The sequence below is a fragment of the Pongo abelii genome, chromosome 2 (genome assembly GCF_028885655.2).
Source record: "Pongo abelii isolate AG06213 chromosome 2, NHGRI_mPonAbe1-v2.0_pri, whole genome shotgun sequence".
Taxonomy (NCBI): Eukaryota; Metazoa; Chordata; class Mammalia; order Primates; family Hominidae; genus Pongo; species Pongo abelii.
In genome coordinates, this window is record NC_085928.1 from 140,784,878 (window position 1) to 140,808,314 (window position 23,437).

The 23,437-nt window shown below is 39.0% G+C and overlaps 1 protein-coding gene and 1 long non-coding RNA gene across 33 annotated transcripts in view; one reads left to right on the forward strand and one right to left on the reverse strand.

The window, feature by feature from the left end:
• Positions 1 to 23,437, forward strand: part of NEK11 (NIMA related kinase 11) — a 329,806-nt gene that overhangs the window by 290,275 nt on the left and 16,094 nt on the right. For 3 of the 32 annotated variants that reach the window (XM_063722193.1, XM_063722192.1, XM_054552597.2), the window contains one exon: positions 15,073 to 15,190. The exons of 27 other annotated variants lie outside the window; for them this stretch is intronic. In XM_063722193.1, the coding sequence (XP_063578263.1) occupies positions 15,073 to 15,175 (103 nt within the window). In that variant the 3' untranslated portion in view covers positions 15,176 to 15,190. Of the gene's footprint in view, positions 1 to 15,072; positions 15,191 to 22,021; positions 22,164 to 23,437 lie in introns of those variants that run through there. 2 more of the 32 variants (XM_063722191.1, XM_054552602.2) reach the window with 1 other exon arrangement.
• Positions 13,742 to 23,437, reverse strand: part of LOC100938150 (uncharacterized) — a 44,287-nt gene continuing 34,591 nt past the window's right edge. Inside the window, exon 4 of the long non-coding RNA XR_008523905.2 lies at positions 13,742 to 22,783. This is a non-coding gene — a long non-coding RNA (uncharacterized LOC100938150). The remainder of the gene's footprint in view (positions 22,784 to 23,437) is intronic.

A 23,437-nucleotide genomic window follows, 5' to 3' on the forward strand; every position in this document is an offset into this window, starting at 1 on the left:
AGCAGGGGAGGGATTTCCAACATCTGTGCATGCATTTGTGGTGGCAGCATGGTGGGGTGCCCACACATCGGTGGAGGGGGCAGTGGGGTGCGCTCACACCAGCAGAAGCAGTGCTATGGTGTGTACACTGGCGGGGGAGGGAGGGAAGGTCTGTCTACACATGCATGGCAGCAAAACAATGGTAAGAAGGTCATTGGTGAGTGTGTGCTAACAAAATGGCAAAGGGAAGCTTCAGGTGAGCTGGTGTGTTTTGGCAGGGGCAGGTCTGCTGGAGCTCTCCAACAGTCAACTGTGGCCTGCTGGTGAAAGAGCTATGATGAGGGCCCCTGAGAAATATCCTGGTTGGGCATCCAAGGCTGCACTGCTAGCAGACATGGTGAGGGTGGGGCCCCAGGAGAAGCCAGCAGACATAGGAGTGCTCAGATTGGACTGGCCCCATTCCACAGGCAAGATTACCCTGCTCTGCCTAGGTCCAACAGTCTCCCTAAGGTTAAAGTCTCCTAAAGGAGCACGGTGAGCCTTGGGGAATTGGCTTGTCTTGTCCCTGGTTCCACTGCAGATGTTCCTACACCAAACCCTCTGAGTTCTGCACAGGCTGGAATCTCACCCCATCCACCTCTCTAAACAGTTCTCCCTGCCAGCTCAAGTGTCCTTGGGGATCTTGGGGTCTTCTGCTGCTAGGATTCCAGAGGTTCATGGCAAGAGTGGGCCATTCCTCACCTATTCAACTCACCCTTTCTCAGAGTCACTGGGGCTAGGAATGAGTCTTGGTTCTTGACAGCCCCATGCAGGGCTCCGAGCTTCTTCCCCTTACAGCTAAGCATCTGGGTCCTCCCTCTAACCACTCTCAATGCCTTCTCTCCAAAGATCTGCTTGGAGTGTCCCAGTCTTCCCAATGTCCCCATCTCTTGATGGGATATGTTCCTCCTGGCTGTGTCTAGACAGCCATTTTGGCTTGGGCCCTCGTTTTTTATCTGTAGCATTTCTTTTTGGTTCTTTCTTAGGATTTAAGAAATCCTAAGATTTCTTACGAAATTTGGTTCTTTCTTAGGATTTAAGAAATCCTAAGATTTCTGCTTATGTTGCCCATCTTTTCGTACATGCTATCTACTTTATCCATTAGAGACCTTAGCTTAATCATAGTTGTTTTAAATTCCCAGTATGATAATTTCAACATCCCTGCCATGTCTTGTTCTGGTGCTTTGTCTCTTCAAAGTGTGTTTTTTACGTTTTAATATATCTTATAATTTTTGTTTTGATAACCAAACATGTTACACTGAGTAAAAGTTCTGCTGTAAATAGGCCTTTAGTAATGTTGCAGTAAGTGTAGGGGGAGGAGAAGCATTCTACACTCCTAGGAATAAGTTCTCTCTTTTTTAACGTGTCTGTGCCTCTGGCTGTGAACTTTGCAAGCCTTTCTCAGTTCTCAGTTTCTCAGGGGCAAGATGGCTAAAGTGGGCTATAGTTGGGTATTTCCCTTCTCTCATGTTGAGTGGGCTAGAGCTGGGTGTTTTTCTTCTTCCACATGGAAGGCTAGAACTAACGAGTTGGACATTTTCTTTCACCTGGGCCAGTTAGGCTCTGATTAGTAGATTAGGTTCTGGTTAACTAATTTCTTCTAAGAGCAAGGCTTGCTAAGAAGAACAGAGTGCACTGACATATTTCAAAATGGTTCCTTCTCTTTTCTCCCTACTGGAAGCATGGAGGACTGTTTCTCCCATATTTACTGGGATAACATAGTCAAGCTCCTGGAGGTATATCTCACACAATTATGGGGACCCTGTATAACTGGGTTTCCTGGGAGTTTTTAACTTTCTGATTTGTCCACACTGAGCCTCCAGGAATTCATCAATTACAGTTCATGTTTTCCTACCCCAGCACTGGTCCTCGCAATGGTTTCTACTTGTGAGTTTCCTCTGGTAAGCCATGACTCCATGGATTTGCCTGCCTGTGTCTCTAATCTTGGGGGCAGAGGTTTGCCCTGTGTCCTCACCTCTCTAATGGATCCTAAAAGAGTTGTTGATTTTTTTAAAACTCTGTTCAGCCTTTTACTTATTAGGAGGGAGTGATGCCTTCTAAGTGACTTTCATGGAAAATGAGAAACTAGAAGTCCTCCACCTATCTTTGTATCCTGTACCTCCTATTTTGGGATTAAAAATAGCCTCCCAAGTTATATCAACTTTCAAGAAATATAAACCAAATCCTCAATAAACAAGTGTTAACTCTTGTTGCCTTCAGTATCCTTTACTGAGCCACTGCTGTTTGCAGAGAATAGTGCTTACTGCTATAAAGTGGAGAGAGAAATAGAATAGTCTTTGCCTTTGAGAGACTGAAGGTCTACTTCATTTGAAAATATATTTGTTCCCGAACTCTTTGTCAAAAGGATTTAAAAATCAAGTTGCCAGTTGATGCATATGTGTAGAACATTTTGCTGAGCAGGGCTCAACTCATTAGAGTTATCTGAGAGACATTTATTTAATCCCCTTTTACATCAAATGCAATATATAGTAAGGCTAATAATAAAGTAATATCTATAGAAAGTGAAGATCAAAGGGAAGGTGAGGAAGTCAATGTGCTGACCATAGTTGCTGTGTGAATATATAGTTTGAGCTTCCAGGAAGCCAGGTCAAAAAGGGAAAACATGATACAATTCCTAGCTCTCATTATCAAGAATGCAAATGTGCTGCCAGTTCTTCAGGGAAGACAGAGCTTATCATGTAATGTTTTATATAGAGCATATTGAGCACAGCAATATCTTCAATAGTTCTGCATGAAGTGCAGTGTGAATTTTATAAAGATGGTTTCTTTGGTGACAAAAAGCTGTTCTATAATGAACCAAACTATGTAGCCTTCCAAGGGTCTAACTCTATTCAGTGGTAAAATTTCAAGTACCTAGAGAATTTATAATCTGTTGGCTTTAATTAAAATTAAATGTTTGCTTCTCACTTTTTAAAATTAAAAATATGTGACACTTGAAGAAGGAAAAAAAAACTGAAGGCAGATTTTGATTTAAATTCTCAGAGGAATAAATGACAGGAATGCCCTTGGCTGATTTGATGAGTATGCTTCTCTGTCATGCATTAATTAACTGTGTTTTGACTTTCTATTTTTATGGTCACCTCTTAATCAAGGAGTGTTAAAGCACAATTACTATTATTGATATTCTAAGAAAGGCAAGATGCAGAATAGCATCCATTAGTAACTCAGTATGGAGCCTCATCAGTCTTTAGTAAGGGGTTCTGCTGGGTTGGTTTGCCCATTCTTTAGGCAGTAGAATCTTACCCATAATAGTCAAGAAAGTCTTAATATAATAAAACAGTTCTTAACTCAGAATTGTCTAAAGCAGCTCAAGGATTTGTTGTGTGTAATCAACTTTACACTCTGGCATGAGAATAATTTATGAATGCAAAAGTATATAAAAACAAATTCTGATGGCTAAGTGAATGGGGGCAGAGGACAAGAGTAAGTGAGCTCAATAAATTTACACCCCTGTCTTTAAGAATTCGGAATTACCCTCTCACTGTATGACTTCTCCCATCTGGTCTACATTTTTCTCTTCCTTGTATGGTACACATTTTGCTGATGGTCTTCTGCATGTCCCATTCTATTCTGAACTAGGATAATCTATTCTTTGTAACAGAGTCCTTTTATAATTTGCAAAAGTTTATACATGCACCTGAGGATTCTCAAGATTCAACTTAAGTGTAATTGCCTTTGGATGATTTCTATAACCTGTGCATCATCTAACGCAGCAGTCCCTGACTTTTTTGACACCAGGGACCGGTTTTGTGGAAGACAATTTTTCCAAGGATGGGGTGGGGGTAGGGTGGGGGATGGTTTCGGGATGAAACTGTTCTATCTCAGACCATCAGGCATTAGTTAGAATCTCATAAGGAGCACACAACCTAGATCCCTCGCATATGCAGTTCACCACAGAGTTTGTGTTCCTATGAGAATCTAATGCTGCCACTGGTTTGACAGGAGGCAGAGCTCAGGTGGTAATGCTCGCTCACCTGCTGCTCACCTCCTGCTGTGTGGCCCAGTTCCTAACAGGCCATGGACTGGTACTGGTCCGCGGCCTAAGGATTGGGGACCCCTGCTCTAACGCACTAGGTGAAATGCTTGGTGTTACTTAATTCCCCCAGAATGCTTTCTGCTGTTTGTTTGGCCTGTATCACTCTCTAACTTTGGGATTCTTGTTATCTGTGTAAGTGTTCTACCTGCTGTGGTCCTGGGAAAGGCATTTTAAAATTCATTGACACATACTCTTTCCTAATTGAATCTTTGGGGGGAGAAACAAAGCAACATAAGCTGGGCTCTGGCATCATTATTTGGATTGTTAAAAAAAGTAATCATTGGCATAGAGTCATTTCCTAGTTGAAATCCAGGGTAAAATGGATCTTCTACTGTCAGAAGCATAGATGTCTTAAAACAGCCTCCTCTCCTCCTACTTGCAGTAGCTCAGGAAGATGTTCTCATTAAACACAAGTCCCAAACAGTGATGTTTCATTACCTCTCGAAATTACACCAAGATTCTTTATGAACTGGAACATCTAGGTACAAGAAAAATGCTTTCTATTTTTTTTTGACAATATTATCTGCCGAAGTGGAAGAATGGATATTGAGTAAATTAAGGAAGTGGGTCTTTTGCCAGACAGCCTGAAGAATTCTATAAATAAAACTACCCTTTTGTTCAGAAATAAGAGGGTAAAACATTTTATTTTAAAAGGCACTTGAGCTCAGGAGCTTGAGATCAACCTAGACAACATCGTAAGAGTCATTCTTACTAAAAATTAAAAAGACAAATTAATCAAGCTTGGTGGCACATGCCTGTAGTCCCAGCTACTCAGGAGGCTGAGGCAGGAGGATCGGTTGAGCCTAAGAGAGTGAAGCTGCAGTAAGCTATGATCATGCCACTACACTCCAGCCTGGGTGAGAGAATGAGACCATGTTTCAAAAAAAAAAAAAAAAAAACCTGTAGATATGATTACATGATTTCCTTATTGCATTTTGTCTATTGAAAAAAAAAGACAAATGGTTTAGACAGGATTCATTGGTTCATTGCTAATTCCCCAGCACAAAGTTCAGTGCTCAATAAATAGCTGTTGGGTGAGTGAATAGATGAATGAATGAAATATGAGGTCATAAAAAGTATTTATTCTCTATTGTACCCTTGAGTCTCCAAAAGTTTGCTCACTAATTTATGATAATTCAGATCTTTGATTATCCTAAATGGATTGTGATTAGGCTTAAGAAAAATGGGTTCTAGGGACAGTTTTCAGGTGCCCATAGGTTTGTTTTCTCTGGACAAGATGCAAGGCTCCAGTGAGGAACTGGGTTTTAATGTGATGATTAATACGAGGTGATTATAGGAGATACCTCATAGACCTCAAAGACTAATTTTCAGGATTAGATGCAAGAGATTTTGTAGACAACTTCACTGATGAACGACTTAGCTATTATCTTCTAAAGATTTTTATTTTAAAAATCCCTTGCATCTCAATTTTTCTTCTTTGTTTCTTACTTTTACTTTATACATGACAAATATACTTTCAAACTTTAAAGTGAAAAGCGATGTCAGAGGTGCTGGTATTCACACCTTTTGAGTGTCAGCTGCAGGGAGATGTGTTTCTTGGCTGCTTCTAAAACATCTGCAGGAAAAAAATACAGTGTGTATCTGCACAGAAGAATGACAAATGCAGGAAAAGACAGGAGTCACACAGCAACATTAATGCAGCACCTTAGGCAGTTTGCATCACCCAGACTGTGCCCTAAAATGAAGGTGTTTCATTTTTTAAGCTGCTGTTGTCAATACCCTTGATAGGATGTCTGAAAATATGCAGCCTAGTAATTGCTTCTAGCTCCACAGCATGGGCATCATAGACCTCCTTCCTAAGCCATGGTTAGGAGAGAAGGAAATATCTATTGACCCTGATAGCTATTTTCCCCTCTCCTAACTCCCCTGTGGATTAGTGGGGTTCCCGGGATCCCTCATCCTTTGCTTAAGTAAATATATACAGAATCATATCAGCTTTGGGAGATTTAGAAGCCCTGGACTTTTTTTCAAAAAGTTTTTAAACCAATGCATAATATTTGTACATATTTATGGGATACATGTGATATTTTGTCACCTGCATTGAGTGTGTAATGAGTCAGGGTATTTAGGATATCCATGACTTCCAGCATTTATCATTTCTATGTGTTGGGAACATTTCAAGTCCTCTCTTGTGGCTATTTTGAAATATACAATACATTGTGGTTAACTATAGTCACCCTACTCTGCTGTCAAACATCAGAACTTACTCCTTCTATCTACCTGTATGTTTGTATCCATTAACCAACTTTTGTTCACCCCCCTCAGCCCCACACAAGAAAGCCCAAGACTTTTAAATCACCTCTGTGACTTACTAGTCCTGTAGCTTTGGGCAAATTGCCTAAGTTTTCCGGGCTTCCTCTTCCTGCTCCATTAAATGTAAAAGATCATTAATGTTGCCTACTCTCATTGGTTTATTATGAACCTTGAATTAAATGCAACAAAGCAAATAGAAGCACCTTGTTGTATTCTGTGGTGTTGGCTTAATATTGCTGAGTGAATAATGTTAGAAACATGGATGATTGTGGAACAGCAGAAGTATTACAGAGTGTGCTAAGGCAGCTGACATTTGCCACTTGGAAGTGAGACTTGAGAGCAGCACTGAAAGGAATATGTTTGAAGAGTATAGTTCTTGCAAATATTTGTTGTATGCAAATCAGTAAAATCTAGTGATAAACATCCCAGAGAAGATAAAGATTTAGCAAAAATTGTAAACCACTGTCTGTTGTTTTAGAGAGCTGCTGAAAAATTCAATGGAAGCCCACAAAGTCTAGAGATATTTGAACTTATTTTTGATTTGAAACAACTGGTTGGGTAACGTATCTTAGGAAAATGTTAGAACCTGCCATAGTTACCAGGTATATATAGAAAAGCTCGGAAGGCAACCAGGCCACAGTCACCCAAGAAGACATGGGTTTTGTCCAAAAAATTTGAATTGTCCAAGAGAGGGCATGTAAAGCCAAAATGGGGAAGGGTAGAGTTGGATGAGGACATGTGAGATTGCCCTGAGATGTTAGGAGCATGGTTCTTTAAGTCAGGGAGACTTGGACTCTGATTTTTCTTGCCCCTAAACAATTTTATGATCTTAGGCAGGTTGCTTTACCTCTTCAAGGTTTAATTTAGTCATCTATAAGATGTGGATAACAATGCCTGCTTTCCAGGGTTGAAATAATTAGATAACACATTAAGTGATTCGCATAATGGACTCACGGAAAGCCAAGACCTTGGGGCAATGGGGGAGTGAGGGTGGGATAATCACTGTAGACATGAGCCCATTTTACAGATGAAACAAGTCTCTTCTAAGCGTCAACATATGTACAGAGAAGACCTAGAATCCAAATTTCCTGAGAACTAGTCCAGGCAATTTATGTATAGTGTAGGTACCAGGGTGAGTTTGGGCTCCAGGGCTCCTTCCTCTGAGGAATCTATTCATAGCCTGAATCTGTTTCTTTAGAAGACATTTAATATTTATTGAATGGTCAGTCAACTCAGCCTCATAATCGTACCTTCTACATCTGTAACAAACAGCACAAACTCAAGTTGATCCCTTCTAATCTAGAATAGGGCCAAGGGTGATTCAGCCAAGTTTCAGAACCCCTAAGACACTCATGAGCACCTGTTTCAGAATAGTTCAAATAGGAAGGCTAAAAAGTAGAGGTGAAGGAAGTAGACAAGACATAAGTTTTTTTAAAAAACTTTTTTTTAGTTCAAGGGTACATGTGCAGCTTTGTTATATAGGTAAACTCGTGTCAGGGGCCTACTACCCAATAGTAGTTATTTTTTCCACTCCTCTTCTTCCTCCCACCCTCCACCTTCTAGTAGGCCCCAGTGTCTGTTGTTCCCTTCTTTGGGTCCATGTGTTCTCATCATTTAGCTTCCACTTACAAGTGAGAACATGTGACATTTGGTTTTCTGTTCCTGTGTTAGTTCGCTAAGGATTATGGCCTCCAGCTCCATCTATATTGCTGCAAAGGACATGATCTCATTTTTTACAGCTGCATAGTATTCCATGGTGTATATGTACCACATTTTCTTTATCCAGTCTACCATTGATCGGCATTGAGGTTGATTCCATGTCTTTGCTATTATAAATGGTGCTGCAGTGAATATACACATGCATGTATCTTTATGATAGAATGATTTATATTCCTTTGGTTACATACCCAGTAATGGGATCACTGGGTCGAATGGTAGTTCTATTTTAGCTTTTTGAGGAATCTCCACACTGCTTTCCACAATGGTTAAACTAATTTACCTCCCACCAGCAGTGTGTAAGTGTTCTCTTTTCTCTGCAACCTTGCCAGGATCTGTTATTTTTTGACTTTATAATCACAGCCATTCTGACTGGTGTGAGATGCTATCTCATGATGGTTTTGATTTGTATTTCTCTAATGATCCATGATCTTGAGGGCTTTTTTTGGTATGTTTGTTGGCCACACGTATATCTTCTTCTGAAAAGTAAGACATAGGAAGTTTTCACAGTCCTCACTATGTTATAGACAGAGCAACACATCTGAAAATGTTCATATTACCATGTCTCCATGCACAATTTTGCTGTTTTAAACCAACACGAACAAAACAATCTTAGGAATTTTCAGGAAGGAGACTTTTACAACACTGCTTTTACAACAGTAGCATTTTAGTGCGAAGTCGGGATAACAGTTTTGCCCCACAGGTTTACATATGAACCAAGTAGCATTTCAACATTGTGCGTTTTCCTAACAATAAATGAATTGGCAATTTTTAAAACTCATTTAAAAGGTTTTCAAGTTAAGGTATATTTACTTTTCAGTCCAATATATTGGGAAATAAGTGTCAGCTGCCAACTCAACAATGCTGGCATTTATTCTTGTAATGATATCTAATTCTCTTTGTTTAACTGTACCCAGTATTCTGATTGATAATCTCCAGATTCTTCTCCAGAAGTATCTCATTGCTTTCTTCCAATTTATCCATGGAGAAAAAGTGTGTGTGTGTTTGTGTGTGTGTGTGTGTGTGTGTGTGTGTGTCTTGCATTAAGGAAGTTGTAGAATACTGTAACCACAATTTTGCACCACATCATGCTGTTTATCTTCTGTGCTGTTACAGCATCGACAGCAGGAGCTGGAGGTGGAAACTCATGGAACAACCATCAAGAATACTGTGTTCTCTTGTGCTCATTTCTGATGTTCCACACAAGGACCAGGCTGTTCCACCCATAGCTGATTTAATATCAAATTACACAACAAATCTTTTGAGAAAATCCTCTATGCTTAAGAATGTTATATATTGAAAAGGAATCCTACCCAGCTATTCTCAACTTGTCCATCATTCACCATGACATTCACAGAAACTGTAGGATAAGTCTTTTTCTCTTCCAGCTTTCCAATCTCTCTTTAGCACCTCCTATTGGCAGAGCCTACCTAGTAGGAAGCAGCTGGAAAGCTATAATAGGGTTGGCAGAGCCTTGGGCTCAACATCACAAGGCGGAGTACAGAAGAGTGGGCTTGGAGCTGAGATAATAGCTGAGAAACTGCACAACTTGCCTGCCCACCACACACCAAAAACATTCTTGGAGCATATCATGCTTCTGTGTTTCTTGCTTCACCATGAAACTTGAGCAATTCCTTCAGCGTCCTAGGTGGAAAACAGCCTTGACTTCAGTTATCCTGGGACAAGCCTTTCTAAGCTCCCATACTCATGTTTTTAAAACATATTTTATTACCTTATTCGCTCATTATTCAATGCCAAATACAGCAGACAAACAAGCTTCAAGTTAAATATTTTTAAAAGGCAACAAACAAATAACTTATAAATTATCTTAAGGGATGGAAATTGCTGAGGCACTTATTATATTTTATTTTTATTTCACTTCCTTTTTATTGTACATATTTAAGGTACACAACATGATGTTTTGATATATGTACCTTGATATACACATACATAGTGAAGCAATTACTGTAGTCAAGCAAATTAACATATCCATCATCTCATATAGGTTCTTTGTGTGTATGTAATAAAAGTACCTAAAATGTACTATCTTGGCAAATTACCAGTATACAATACAATATTTCTGACTCTAGTCTTCATGTTGTATATTACATCTTTAGACTATTCATCCTACCTGCAACTGTGTACGCTTTGACTTACATCTTCCCATTTAATCCCTTCCCCCAACAGCCACCATTCTATTCTCTGTTTCTATGTGCTGTATGCAATCTATTTTCTTTTTTAGATTCTGATAATGCAGTATTTTTCTTTCTGTGTCTGGCTTATTTCACTTAGCACAATGTCCTCTAAGTTCATCCACGCTGTCACAAGTGGCAGGATCTCCTCTTTTTAAAGCTGAATAATATTCCTATATGTATGTGTGTGTGTGTGTGTGTGTGTGTGTGTGTGTGTATTTGTGTGTGTGTATTCATCCATCAGTAAACACAGGTTATTTCTATATCTTGCCATGCTTCTTTTTTTTTTCTTCAGCTCTTATTTTAAGTTCCAGGGTACATGTGCAGGATGTGCAGGTTTGTTACATAGGTAAACATGTGCCATGGTGGTTTGCTGCACAGATCATCCCATCATCCAGGTATTAAGCCCAGCATCCATTAGTTATTTTTCCTGATGCTATCCCTCCCCCACCAGCCCCCGACAGGCCCCAGTATGTGTTGTTCCACCCTTGTGTCTATGTATTCTCATTATTCAGCTTCCACTTGTAAGTGAGAACATGTGGTATTTGGTTTTCTGTTCCTGTGTTACTTTGCTGAGGATAATGGCTTCCAACTCCATTCATGTCCCTGCAAAGGACATGATTTCATTCCTTCTTATGGCTGCATAGTAGTCTATGGTGTATATTTACCACATTTTCTTTATCCAGTCTATTATTGATGGCATGCTTCTATTTTTTTAGTTATCAGTACAAAGGCATAAATATTTTTATGGCTTTCTATGTATGGATATACAAAGAAAATTCTCAAAAGGTTATTTGTTTTGTTTCATACACCAGGTAGACAGACAGTAGTTCTGTGGTTACTACAAACATATGATTCAAACAGCCTAATTTTCTGAAAAAGGAAAGAAACATTATGCCTATCTTATTTTCTACTTAAATAGAACTTTTTATTTCAAATAAAAGCATGAATCAAGCATAAAACAACCTAATTGCTAATCATTATATTTTAAAATTATCCTTAATTAGAGAAAAATCTAAAGTGAATACTGCCATATTAGAAACTTTTCTTGTGTGTCCTTAATTTGTATCTGTCACTCATAAAGCTAACCCTGCATGCCTGTTCCCCTCCCCAGCTTTAGAGAAACATACAGTTTTACTCACATTGAACCTATTTCTCAAATGCAAGTGCCATCATCCTAGGCATGACACAGAAGTTACATTTAACAGCTTCACTGGGTGACAAAGTTCTTAAGACCTGTGCTATTCTGAGTGTAGTCCTTTTGATTATATTTTGTAAACGAGAATATATGCATTAACTAGTTTTCTTAAGGCTCCAAGCCTGAGCTCCTGCCTGTATTTTGATTATGTGCGTTTTTGCTTTTTTGTTTTTCTTTCTTTGTTTTTGCTTTTTTTGTTGATACTTTAAAAACAGTATCTTTATGTTATCCTGTCCTTAGACGGAAACTGAGAGAGGGAAAACCTAGGCATGCCAGCATCCAACACTGTCTGGCTTAGATCAGAGAGGTAGAAAATATTCCCCTCAACTTCGGCTTGCGAGTTTTCTGAAGTTAGCATTTGTACTTTCCTTGATTTGCAAAAACTGAGGGTAGAGAAACTATTACACAGGAAGAATTAAATATAAAAGCACCTGGTTCCAAAGCATACACGAACAATCCCAACTTTGCTGGAATGTAATACTTCAAAAACTATTTCAGTGGATCATGGAGAGTTTATAGAGGAGCTTAAAAATGGCTTAAAATTTCAAATGGAAGTTGAGATGCTTTCAAGCTTGGACTCGAACTATTTTAATGCTGGGCCTTTAGGCAATAATTTCCTTTTTGTTCTTCTCATCCAATATAGAAAATAATGGGGTGAGGCTTCCATCCTACCAGCTGCAGTTTGTGGGCACCCTCAGGACTGAAGCCAAGGCAAGCAATTGCTACTTAAACCTAGGACAGTGTCAGCAGCACCAGATATTATGTGAATCAAGGAAATGTTGAAGGACTCTGTGACAGAGCTTTAGAGATGAAACGAATAAAATTTGACCTGATTCCTCAATAAGGGTTCCTGCCAGAGTGAAAAACTAAGCATTGGTATGAGTGCAGCAGCGGTTTGGTCCTGGTGGTGGTTTCAGCACAGGTTGCAACTGATGGGTGAAGCAGTAGTGATACACTGCTCCCGCTCATTGCTTTCATCCCCTTGTTACATTTCCAGGAGGCATCCTTGGCTGTAAATAATGATGATCACAGTCCTTAACACTGATTAGGAACACTCCTGCCTGTAATTTATGGCAACTAATTGCTGTTCCTCAAAGTGTGGTCCCAGATGAGGAGCCGCAGTATCACTGGAGGTCCCATTAGAAATGCAGAATCTGACCAGCTGTGGTGGCTCATGCTTGTAATCCTAGCACTTTGGGAGACTGAGACGGGAGAATTGCTTGGGGCCAGGAATTCAAGACCAGTCTGGGTGACACAGTGAAACCCTTGGGTGACATACTGAAACCCCTGTCTCTACCCCTACCCAAGAAGAAGGAGAAGGAGGAGGAGGAGGAGGAGGAGAGGGGGAGGAGGAAAGGGAGGGGGAGGGGGAGGGAAAGAGAGAAAGAAATGCAGTATCTTAGGCCCTACTGCAGACCTCTGCATTTTTAAACAAGTTCCCCAATGAGAAAATCATATCCAAACTGTCCTCCTCAGTATGTCTGACTTGCTCCACTCTGCAGATTTCCATGTATTCCCAACAGTCTGCTTCCAACTTAAGCCCATTTCCTGCTTTCTTCAGATTCTTCACTGTCCTTCAGTCTAATTTTTCCTCTATCTCTTCTCCCATTAGATAAATAATGAGGTAGAATGATGGGAAAGAAAGGAGGAAGAGGGGAAAGAGGGAAGTAAGGAAAGAAAAATTGAAGGAAGATGAAGAGGAAGAAGAGGTGGGAAGGGAGATAGGGAAGGAGGGAGCAAAACTTACTTTAGTTGTGCCATAGTATCATTGGAGTTCTTGAGCTCTATTTCAATCCCAAACAAATATGTAAACACAAATATATCCCATTCATTATTTCCATTTTAAAATGAAGCAGTTACTTTCATGCAGAAGAGAATGTTAATTAGTGTGATAATTTGGAGAGCAATTTGGCAATGTCTGTTCAAATTTTTTAAGTGAAAATTCTCTTTAATTCAGCAAATTTCAGAATTTATGCTACATAAATACTTGTATAAATGCACAAAAACATATATCAATGTTGTATATGTATATACATACAGAAGTTTTTAATAACAAAAAGCTATAAATAGCCTAAAAGTATCAATAAGAGTTGTTTTGGAAAATCAACATATATCTCTGCAAAGGCATACTATCCTGGCATTAAAAAGAAGTGAGAAAAATCTGCACACACTTGTGTGGTGAGCTCTCTAGAATATATTGTTAACTGAGAAAACGAAGATGCAGAACAATAGGCATAATATGATCTCATCCATATGTCATTGTTTAGTATGTGTGTACGTGTGTATATATATATATTTATAAAACAGTTGATAATTTATAATATTTATATCCAATGGAATATTCTATAGCCATTACAAAAACTATTTTGGTAGAAATTTGAATAACTTAGGACATTCTTGTGATGTAATGCTAATTGAACTAATGTAAGCAGGACATTAATATCATTTTTTATTTTTGACCCACCTTGAGCATTTTCCAATGTTATTAAATATTCCAAAAACATCATTAATTTCTCTATAATATAATATTGTACTCTTGGGTTTTTGGGTTGTTTTCAGTTTTATAACTCATATATAATGTTGACATAAACTTTTTTTTACCTAATGCTATTTTCAAATTTCAGACTAAGATAAATATCTTGTAATTACTAGTTCATAGGTGTGACCTTTTATTATAATTACTAGTTCACAGGATTCTTACTTATTGCCAAGTTGATTTCCGTACTCCACAAAGATTTTTAATATAATCTTCAATTTTTTCTAATGTGAATTGTTATTAAAAGTCATTTATTTAACAAACTTTTACATTTGAAAGAAAATAATTATTAATGCCTACTGTGTGCTAAGCTCCCTTGGCACTCACTAGGCACATCATTACAAATAAGCATGATTCCTACTTTACTACTCAAAGTGTGATATTGGGCTGGTATGGGAAAAACAGACATTGAAACTACACTGTGATGCAGTTCAGACTGTCCTAGAATTATGCCCAGAGTGCCATGGAAACTCAGCATGCTTATAGTATAATTGTAACAATTAACCAAAAAGGGAGTACTTTGCTTTGAAATATTCAAATACTCTCCCACCTTCCAACTAGAGTGGTGGTAACTTGGTGGTGGGTCTGTAGGGGAAATGTCTTCTCTTCTTACTCCTAGCAGAGTTTACCTGACTGTGACAAGGAAGTAGAAAAGAAACTTGCCCTAGTTTTTGGTGTCAAAGTCTAGTACCATTTATATCTTTCTTTCACACATGCAAAAAATAAATCTCCTTCAAGGACACATACATTCATCCTGAATCTATAACTGAACCTTACTTTCTAACACACTATTCTTTATGGTGGCTTAGAATACAAAGATGGTTATCTAGCCTCTGAAAAAACATTTTTTTTAATTTCATGAAAACAAGTCTCCAAGTAAAATAAACAATGCAGCCTGCACAAATAGCACTTTCTATTTTCTCAATATTTCTTAAGTCAAGAAATTCTAAATTAAAATATTCTAATTAATCTGAACTATATGAAATTGCCCATCTTTGACTTGTTTTTAACCTGTAAAAATGGCAATTCCATATAGCTCAACATAAAACCTGTGATTTAATTCTTTTTGTTTCTTCCCCAGGATTGCCCATATGATACATCTTATCAAAACTGTTTTACAACAAATAATTTCTGCAATACCTTCCCCAGATACAAAGAAAATAAAAGAAAAATTAAATTATTAACACAGGTTTATGCTTTGTTGTCACTTTCTAGTCAGATCATCAGTAAAATAAAATTAGAATGTAGTAGTACCCAAATTAAAGAGAAAATGGTTTCCTGCTTAGTTAAGCAAAGAAAATTCTAGCCAATGCAGAATTAGAAGTCAGGAGTAAAATGTGAACAAGGAGATCCAGCAAACTACCAAACTGTGATTCATAATCTCCATCTCATGCAAGGCTGGTGTTCTCCTCTTAAGACATAGAAAAGTAGACTGATTAATACTAACAATGTGTTAAAAATCAAAACTATTATTAATGCAAATCTGTCCTCCAGAGATGGGGAAGAGGAGGGAGAGAGAGAGAGAAGGAAAGACAGCTGTAGCCTGAAATTGATGGTGACTCCTTCTACAGTACCTTTACCAGATTTAAACTCATATTATAAAAAAGAAAGCTTAGTATTTCAGTAGAGGATGCTGTATGGGAAACAATGCCTCCCAGCTTAGAAAGCTGGCCTGATCCTGTAAGAATGTCAGCATTCTATGTCAATGCTAGTTCATAAGGCAATCCCATTTACAATAGCCAGACAAAAATAAAATACCTGGGAATATATCTAACAGAGGAGTTGAAATATCTCTACAAAGAGAACTACAAAACACTGCCCAGAAATCATAGATGACACACACAAATACAAAAACATTCCATATTCATGAATTGGGAGAATCAATATTGTTAAAATGGCAATACTACCCAAAGCAATCTACAGATTCAATGCTATTGCCACCAAATGACCAACATAATTTTTTCACAGAATTAGAAAAAAAACTATTATAAAATTCACATTGAAGTAAAAAGAGCCCAAATAGCCAAAGCAATCATAAGCAAAAAGAACAAAGCTGGAGGCATCACATTACCTGGCTTCAAACTGTGCTATAAGGCTACAGTAACCAAAACAGCATGATAATGGTACAAAAACAGACACATAGGCCAATGGAACAGAATAGACAACCCAGAAATAAGCCTCACACCTACAGCCATCTAATCTTTGACGAAGTCTTCCAAAAATAAGCAATGGGGAAAGGACTCCCTATTCAATAAATGGTGCTGGGATAGCTGGCTAGCCATATGCAGAAGAATAAAACAGGATCCCTACCTTTTACCATATATAAAAATTAACTAAAGATGGATTAAAGATTTAAATGTAAGACCTCAAACTGTAAGAATTCTAGAAGAAAACCTAGGAAACACCATGCTGGACATCAGCCTTGGGAAATAATATATGAATAAGTTCTCAAAAGCAATTCCAACACAAGCAAAAATTGACAAGTGGAACCTAATTAAATGAAAAAGCTTCTGCACAGCAAAAGAAACTATCAACAGAGTAAACAGACAACCTACAGAATGGGAGAAAGTATTTGCAAACTATGTAACAAAGGTCTAGTATCCAGAATATTTAAGGAACTTAAATAATTAAACAAGCAAAAACCCAAATAACCCCATTTAAAAAATGGGCAAGACATGGACACCTCTGAAAAGAAGACATACAAGTGGCCAAGAAACATGAAAGCGTGCTCACATCACTAAATATCAGAGAAATGGAAATCAAAACCACAATGAGATACCATCTCACATCAGTCAGAATGGCTATTATCAAAAAATCAAAAAACAACAAATGCTAGTGAGGCTGCAGAGAAAAGGGAAGGTTTATACACTGTTGGTGGGAATGTAAATTAGTTCAACCACTGTGGAAAGCGGCTTGGAGATTTCTTAAAGAATTTAAAACAGGAATACCTTTTGACCTAGCAATCCCATTACTGGGTATATATCTAAAAGAAAACAAAGTGTTCAACCAAAAAGACACATGCACATGTATGTTCATCGCACACTATTCACAATAGCAAAGACATGGAATCAAGGTAGGTGCTCATCAATGGTGGACTGGATAAAGAAAATGTGGTACATATACACCATGGAATATGCTGCAGCCATAAAAAAGAATGTAATCATGTCCTTTGCAGCAACATGGATGCAGCTGGAGACCATTATTCTAAGCAAATTATTGTAGGAACAGAAACCAAATACCACATGTCGTCACTTATAGACACTGAAGACCACTAGAGGAGGGAGGGAGAGAAGGGGAAAGTGTTGAAAAACTGTTGAGTACTATGCTTGCTATCTGGGTGATGGGGTCATTCATATCCCAAACTTCAGCATCACACAATATACAATATACCCATGTAACAAACCTGCACATGTATGCATGCCCCCAAATCTAAAATAAAGTTGAAATTATATTTTTTAAAAAGCTAGTTCATAGTTGTAACTACTTTCTAGAGTCTTGCTACTATAAGTGTAATCACTGCTCAACATCACTAATCATCAGAGAAATGCAAACCAGAGCCTGTGTTTCTCGAACTCTAATGTGTATATGAAGAACTTGGGGTCTCGTTAAATGCAGATTGTGATTAGTAGGTCTGAGGAGGGGTGAGAGATTCTGCATGTCTAAGCAGCTCACATGTGATGCAGTGCTGCTGGTGGGATCACATTTCCTTGAGGCTTCAGTGGAGCATCATTGTGATGGCCTTGGCTCCTCTTTTCTAAATTGTCAGTCTGACCCTGTGGGTCACATACTGAGCACTGATGAAGAGGCCTCCGCTCCCCTTCAGTGTCCTTGCTCTCTCCTTGTTTGAATCTTTCCTTCTGTAAAATCGGATTAACAAACCCATGTAGAGAGTCCACTGAATGGCAGAACCTCAGACTTTCCAGTTAGAGGAAACTTTGGAGATTATATGATCTAACTTGTTCCCTTCTCCCCTGCATCACATCTTATGTCTGAAAGCCCATGCCTGAGATCCTACTCACTGAGTGTGCAGTTGTTATTCTCATCTCATTCCATCAGATCTAAGAAAGCTCTGCAGAATAAGGGCCTCTTGCAAATGTTTTCAAATACGTGGAAGTAGCTAGGACAAACAAACAAACTATTGCTCAAAAATCACTCAGCAAATCCCACCTTAATGAGGAATTTTCTCTCTTGGCTTCAGAAAGCAATTAAAAAACTCAGCATTTCTAGGCAAAAAGCTTTAGCAGTTCCCCTCTTGTTTTTTCTCCCCACAGCAGGTGCTAAAGCACAGCTCAGTCTTGATTCATCCCTTCTGTCAACAGCAGGTGTCAGCCTCAATTATTGTTTTGCAAATTCATTTCAGTCATTTAATGCAATTTCTGTAAAATGAGGTATGATTCCCCAATCTCAGCTGTTTTTCCTGAAGCCTATACCACATTGGCCTTCCTGGTCTCTTTCTATCTATCTCCTTTCTACCTGTCTCCTTCCCCCATCTTCGTCTCTTTCTGGAATGCATGTCACATTTCCGGCCAGTGTTCTATAATAAACCCATTTGTAGTTGCCAAAGGAGAGGCATAATTTGAATGAGAAATTCATGAAAATCAATTTTTATTTATGGTGAAACACTTAACTTGGATAGAATATGATACAAATCAAATGTAACTATGCCTCTGGAGGCACTATGAAAAGGGGAGTGTTCTAGTTTCATGAATTTGCTCTCTTTCGTTCTGTGTATATTGCTGTAGCACCATTTTTAAAGTCCTCTTCTTAATGAGTGTCTCTAGCCAGTAAATTTCACACCTCATGTGTGCAAAAACAATTTATTGTGCAAACCAAGGCACTTTTGAGAGTAGATTGGGCAGCCATTGATAATTGTGCTTCTGTGTCAGGCATGCACTGGGACTGTCTCAGTAAAGGGCTACACATGGCCATCCTAATTACACGCAGTTTGGGATGAAGGACTCAGTGACAGTTTGGTATTGGGAGGTGAATCTGTTGAAGAATAAAAGCATGAAACATAATTAAACAGGCAAGGATGGCTTTATTCAAGACTATTGCAGCAAGGGAGAGATTAATCTTGACTCTGGTTGCAGCAGGGACAGCTGGGGATTTATGGCCAATGGGCATGGCGAAGGGGTCAGTGGATGGGAAATTACTAAGAGGATTTGGTTAGGTATCAAGGGTCGGGGGATTCTTGCTGAGCTGGGCTCTGCAGGTCGGGACCAGGCCTAGTCAAGAAGAGGCCTCAGAGGAACATGATTAGGGTTTGGTCAAGGAAAGAGTCCTTGTTGAAATTCACCAAATGAAATGCAGATTTTAAAATTCACTCTTAACTAAGGAAACTGAATAGTTTCCCAGTCATGGGAACTCATCCTTGCTCTGAGAAATTCTTCCAACTTTATGCTCTATTTTCTTCTTTGTGATTTTTAAAAAATTGTCCTTTGTAAATCTAGTTATTCTAGTTATGCTTGGTAAAGAAATCTATTTTATCTTCTGATCTTTGCTTCTACTTCAGTAAAGCTGTGGTGAAATTGACTCTTCAAAAATGAAAAAAAGTGTGGCTTGAATTGATAAAGGAAGCACAATTGTAATTCATTCAGGAAGGATTTCATCAAGTGGGCTATGTTTCATGGCACATTGTTTAGTGAGGCTTAGAGAACAGAAGGGAAAGCAAGGGGTTTATTTTTATGGTTTGTACACATGTCCATCACAGTAGAGGCTCAATGAAGGTATCTGCTTCCTCTGATAGCCCAGTGCTCACTACTAGACAACTCCTTCCCCCTCTGAGCATTGGTTTTCTTGTCCATAAAATGAAGGTGTTCGATTAGGTGAGCTCCTTGGTACCTTACAAGGATTTAAAAAAATTCTATAATTCCAATTTTTAAAATTACTCGTCCCTCTCTGGATTGTGCTCCATTATTATAAAATATCCTCTTGAGGCCATTCTAAAGGATTGAATATGAGCAATGGTAAATCAATCGGAAAATAATGACTTAATGTAGAACCTGTGTCTGAAAAGCTCAGTATATTTTGTGGTTTATGATACAACACATCCAAGGAGATGTATGCAAGAATGTTCCAGCATAACACATCCAAGGAGATGTATGCAAGAATGTTCCAGCAGATTTATTAATAAAAGCATGTGTGTTGGGGGAGGGGGATCAGGAGAGGAATAGCAACAACCTGAAATGTACTTCAGCAGGAGAATGAATACAGAAATAATGATGGAATAACTCACAGTGAAAGTCAATCAGCTATAGAATCAAAGGGCATAAATATCAACAATTTTGAGCAAAAACAAGAAAAAACTTTTATACCATTTAAAGTGTAAAGACACACAAAACAGTACTTACTACTACTCATTTCTAAGGGGTACATACTTGTGTATATATAGTAAAAGTATTTTTTTAATTCTTGGTGGTGATAAACACCAGGCTCAGAATAGAGGTTCCCTCTGCGGGTGGGAAGGGAGTATGATTTGGGAAGGGAGTATGATTTGGGAGGGGAATTCATGGAACTTCAGCTGTATTTGCTAACGTTTTATTTCTTAAACTGGGAGTTATATATATATATATGTATTCACTGTATTATACTTTATACCTTTTCATATGTCTTAAAATATAACAACCTTATGATAAAGTCAGGATAATCATAAAAAGAGATTGCATACATTTGTTTGCAAATTAGAAACAGTCACCATAATTTAGTGGTAGCAAAGCTAATGTGAATTTAAAATCTTCTTACTACCTGTCCTGCAATTACAATGTACAAACATCAAAAAACAAAACAAACAAAACTTCCAGTGTACACACTGGTGAAAGAACCACTAGTCAGATACCAGTCTCAAGTTGTTACTACTTATATGAGTAATTGCTATTGTTATTTATTTAAAATTTATACTGTGTGAGAAAAGTTTATGAAAACATATAGGTAGTTAGCTAAAAAGTTGTGATTGGATGCCAGATTGATAAATGGGCAGTTTACTCTGCAACTAAGTGTGAACTCAGCTATGAGCTTTCAGGTGGTCTAGACAAGAAGAGAAACCTGCCTACTGGTTTCTTAGTAGACAGCCTTATGATAAAGTTGGAATTGTCATGAAAAGACATTGCACACATTTGTTTGTAGATTAGAAACAGAAGCTCTAATCTACAACTCTTGGTAGGAGAGCTGGATTTTTCTTGGCTCTAAATTTTGGGGAAGAATTAATCACAAGAATCCTTATGTAATGGGTACTGAGGCATTCTGAGTGGTGCTTCTGTTGATTTGCTTTTGGCTGCAGCTCCTTGCTATTCATCCATTTTACACAGCACCCAGAGTGATCATGCTATAACAGAATTCAAATCATATCAACCCTCCAGAGGCTTCCCATTGCACCCATGGCAAAGTCAAGCCCCCTTGCCTGACCTCCAGGCTCCCTACTCCTGCCTGACCATCTCACCTCATCTCTTACCATTCTTCTCCTCTTAATTAGGCTCCACCCACCCCAGTTGGTCACTCTTCCTTAGAGCTTATGAGAGCTGGGCATATCCTCTTCTGTCACTTAGGAATGCCCTTCTCCCAAGTCTTGGCTTGTATGACTCATCTTTATGATTCAAGTTTCCATTCAAATGTCATTCTCGGTCCCACCCCTCAAAGAGGCTTTTCTTAATGAGCAAAAGTAGCCTCACCACCACCACCTATACTATCCCTAAACCCAAGGCAAGAGGGGTGCTCTGGGCCCTGTGCTGTAGAGGGGTACCCTCCAGCCACATCCCTTCCCATGAAGCAAGAAGTCCATGGAGCAAAGGGGACTTGCACACCCAGAGCTTGCATTTCCTCTGCCAGGTCATGCTCTGTGCTGTGGCTTGAATGTGACCCCTTCAAAATTCATGTAGAAACTTAATCTTCATTGAGGTAGTATTAAGAGATGTGATTTTGGGAAAGTGATTAAGCCATGAGGGCAGAGCCCTCAGGAATGGATTAATACCTTTACAAAAGAGGTCTCAGAGAGATAATTGCCCCCTTTTGCCCATCTAAACTTTCTTCCCCTCCAGAGGACACAGCAAAAAAGTGCCATCTTGGAAGCAGAGGGAGCAGCTCCCACCAGACAGCAAATCTGCTAGCACCTTGACCTGGACCTTGGACTTCCCAGCCTCCAGAACTCTGAGAAATAAATTCTAATATTTATAAATTACCTCGTCCGTAGTATTTTGTTTAAGCAGCACAAGCAAACTAAGATGCCCTGCTTACCTGGGATTCCACAAGTCTCTGCCCAAATTGCCCCAAGCCCATTTCAACAGTCTGTGAGCCTCTGCCTTGGTTCCCTTTGTCTGTATTGTCAGTTTGCAGACCCCTGGGAAGCCCAAGGGTGGTCACACAGTGGCTGTTTGCAGAAGGTATGGATAAATATTAGACATAGGGGCTGCAGTATCATATTATCATATGTGTACAAGAACTTCCTCTCAATGGGAGCTGGAGCCAGGCTGAGAAGAGACGGGCACAGGCCAGGAGGCAGGGATCAGGGACCCAAGGGCTGGCTTGCACAGCCCTTCCACATCCCAGTGCAGAACTCTGAGGAGTCTAAGACTCCTGAGTGCAAACTTGTTCTTCCAGGTGTTTGAAAAGTTGATTTGTCAAGCTCAGAGTGTAGATCATATTTTATTAAACAGTTTGTTAGCTTGATTCACACTCTTTAATTATTTATACATATGTGGATCTCCATTTATACTCTTGCCACCTCTCAGAAATGTTAGCAGCAGGCCTGGCTTCCTCTGCATTTGAGTCAGTCCAGAAGATGATGGTTCAAATTCCAGGGCCTGGTGGTTAAAAAAAAAAAAAAAAAAAAAACGGGGGGGGAGTCTGTGCCAAATTCCTTAGAAATCTCTTTTCTGACACCCGCCTTCTTGGGGATTCCAGACTTTCTTCTCAAAGTCCTGTTCTCTACTCTCTCTCCTATTTCCCTGTTTCTATTTTGTAGCACTGAAAAAAATCTAAAACTACCTTATTTGTTTACTTGTTTAATATGAGTTCTGTGAGGTCAGAGGCTTGTGGCTACATCTGCAGCATGTGGCACATACTAAGTGCCCATTAAAAATGTGCTTATAGCCAAGCATGGTGCCTCATGCCTGTACTTCTAGTGATTTGGGGGGCCAGCATGAGAAGATTGCTTGAGGCTAGGAGTTTGAGACCAGCCTGGGAAACATAGCAAGACACCCTTGTCTCTACAAAAATTTTTTTTGAATGAGCTGGGTTGTGGTGGTGTATTCCTGTAGTCCCAGCTATTCTACAGGCTGAGGTGGGAGGATCACTTAAGCCTGGGAGGTTGAGGTTGCAGCTATGATCGCACCACTGCACTCCAGCCAGGGTGACAGAGCAAGACCCTGTTTCTAGAAATAATATAAATAAATAAATAATTGCTGAATGTGTCATGACAGGAATATTGTTTTAAAAAATTTGCTAAATGAATGACT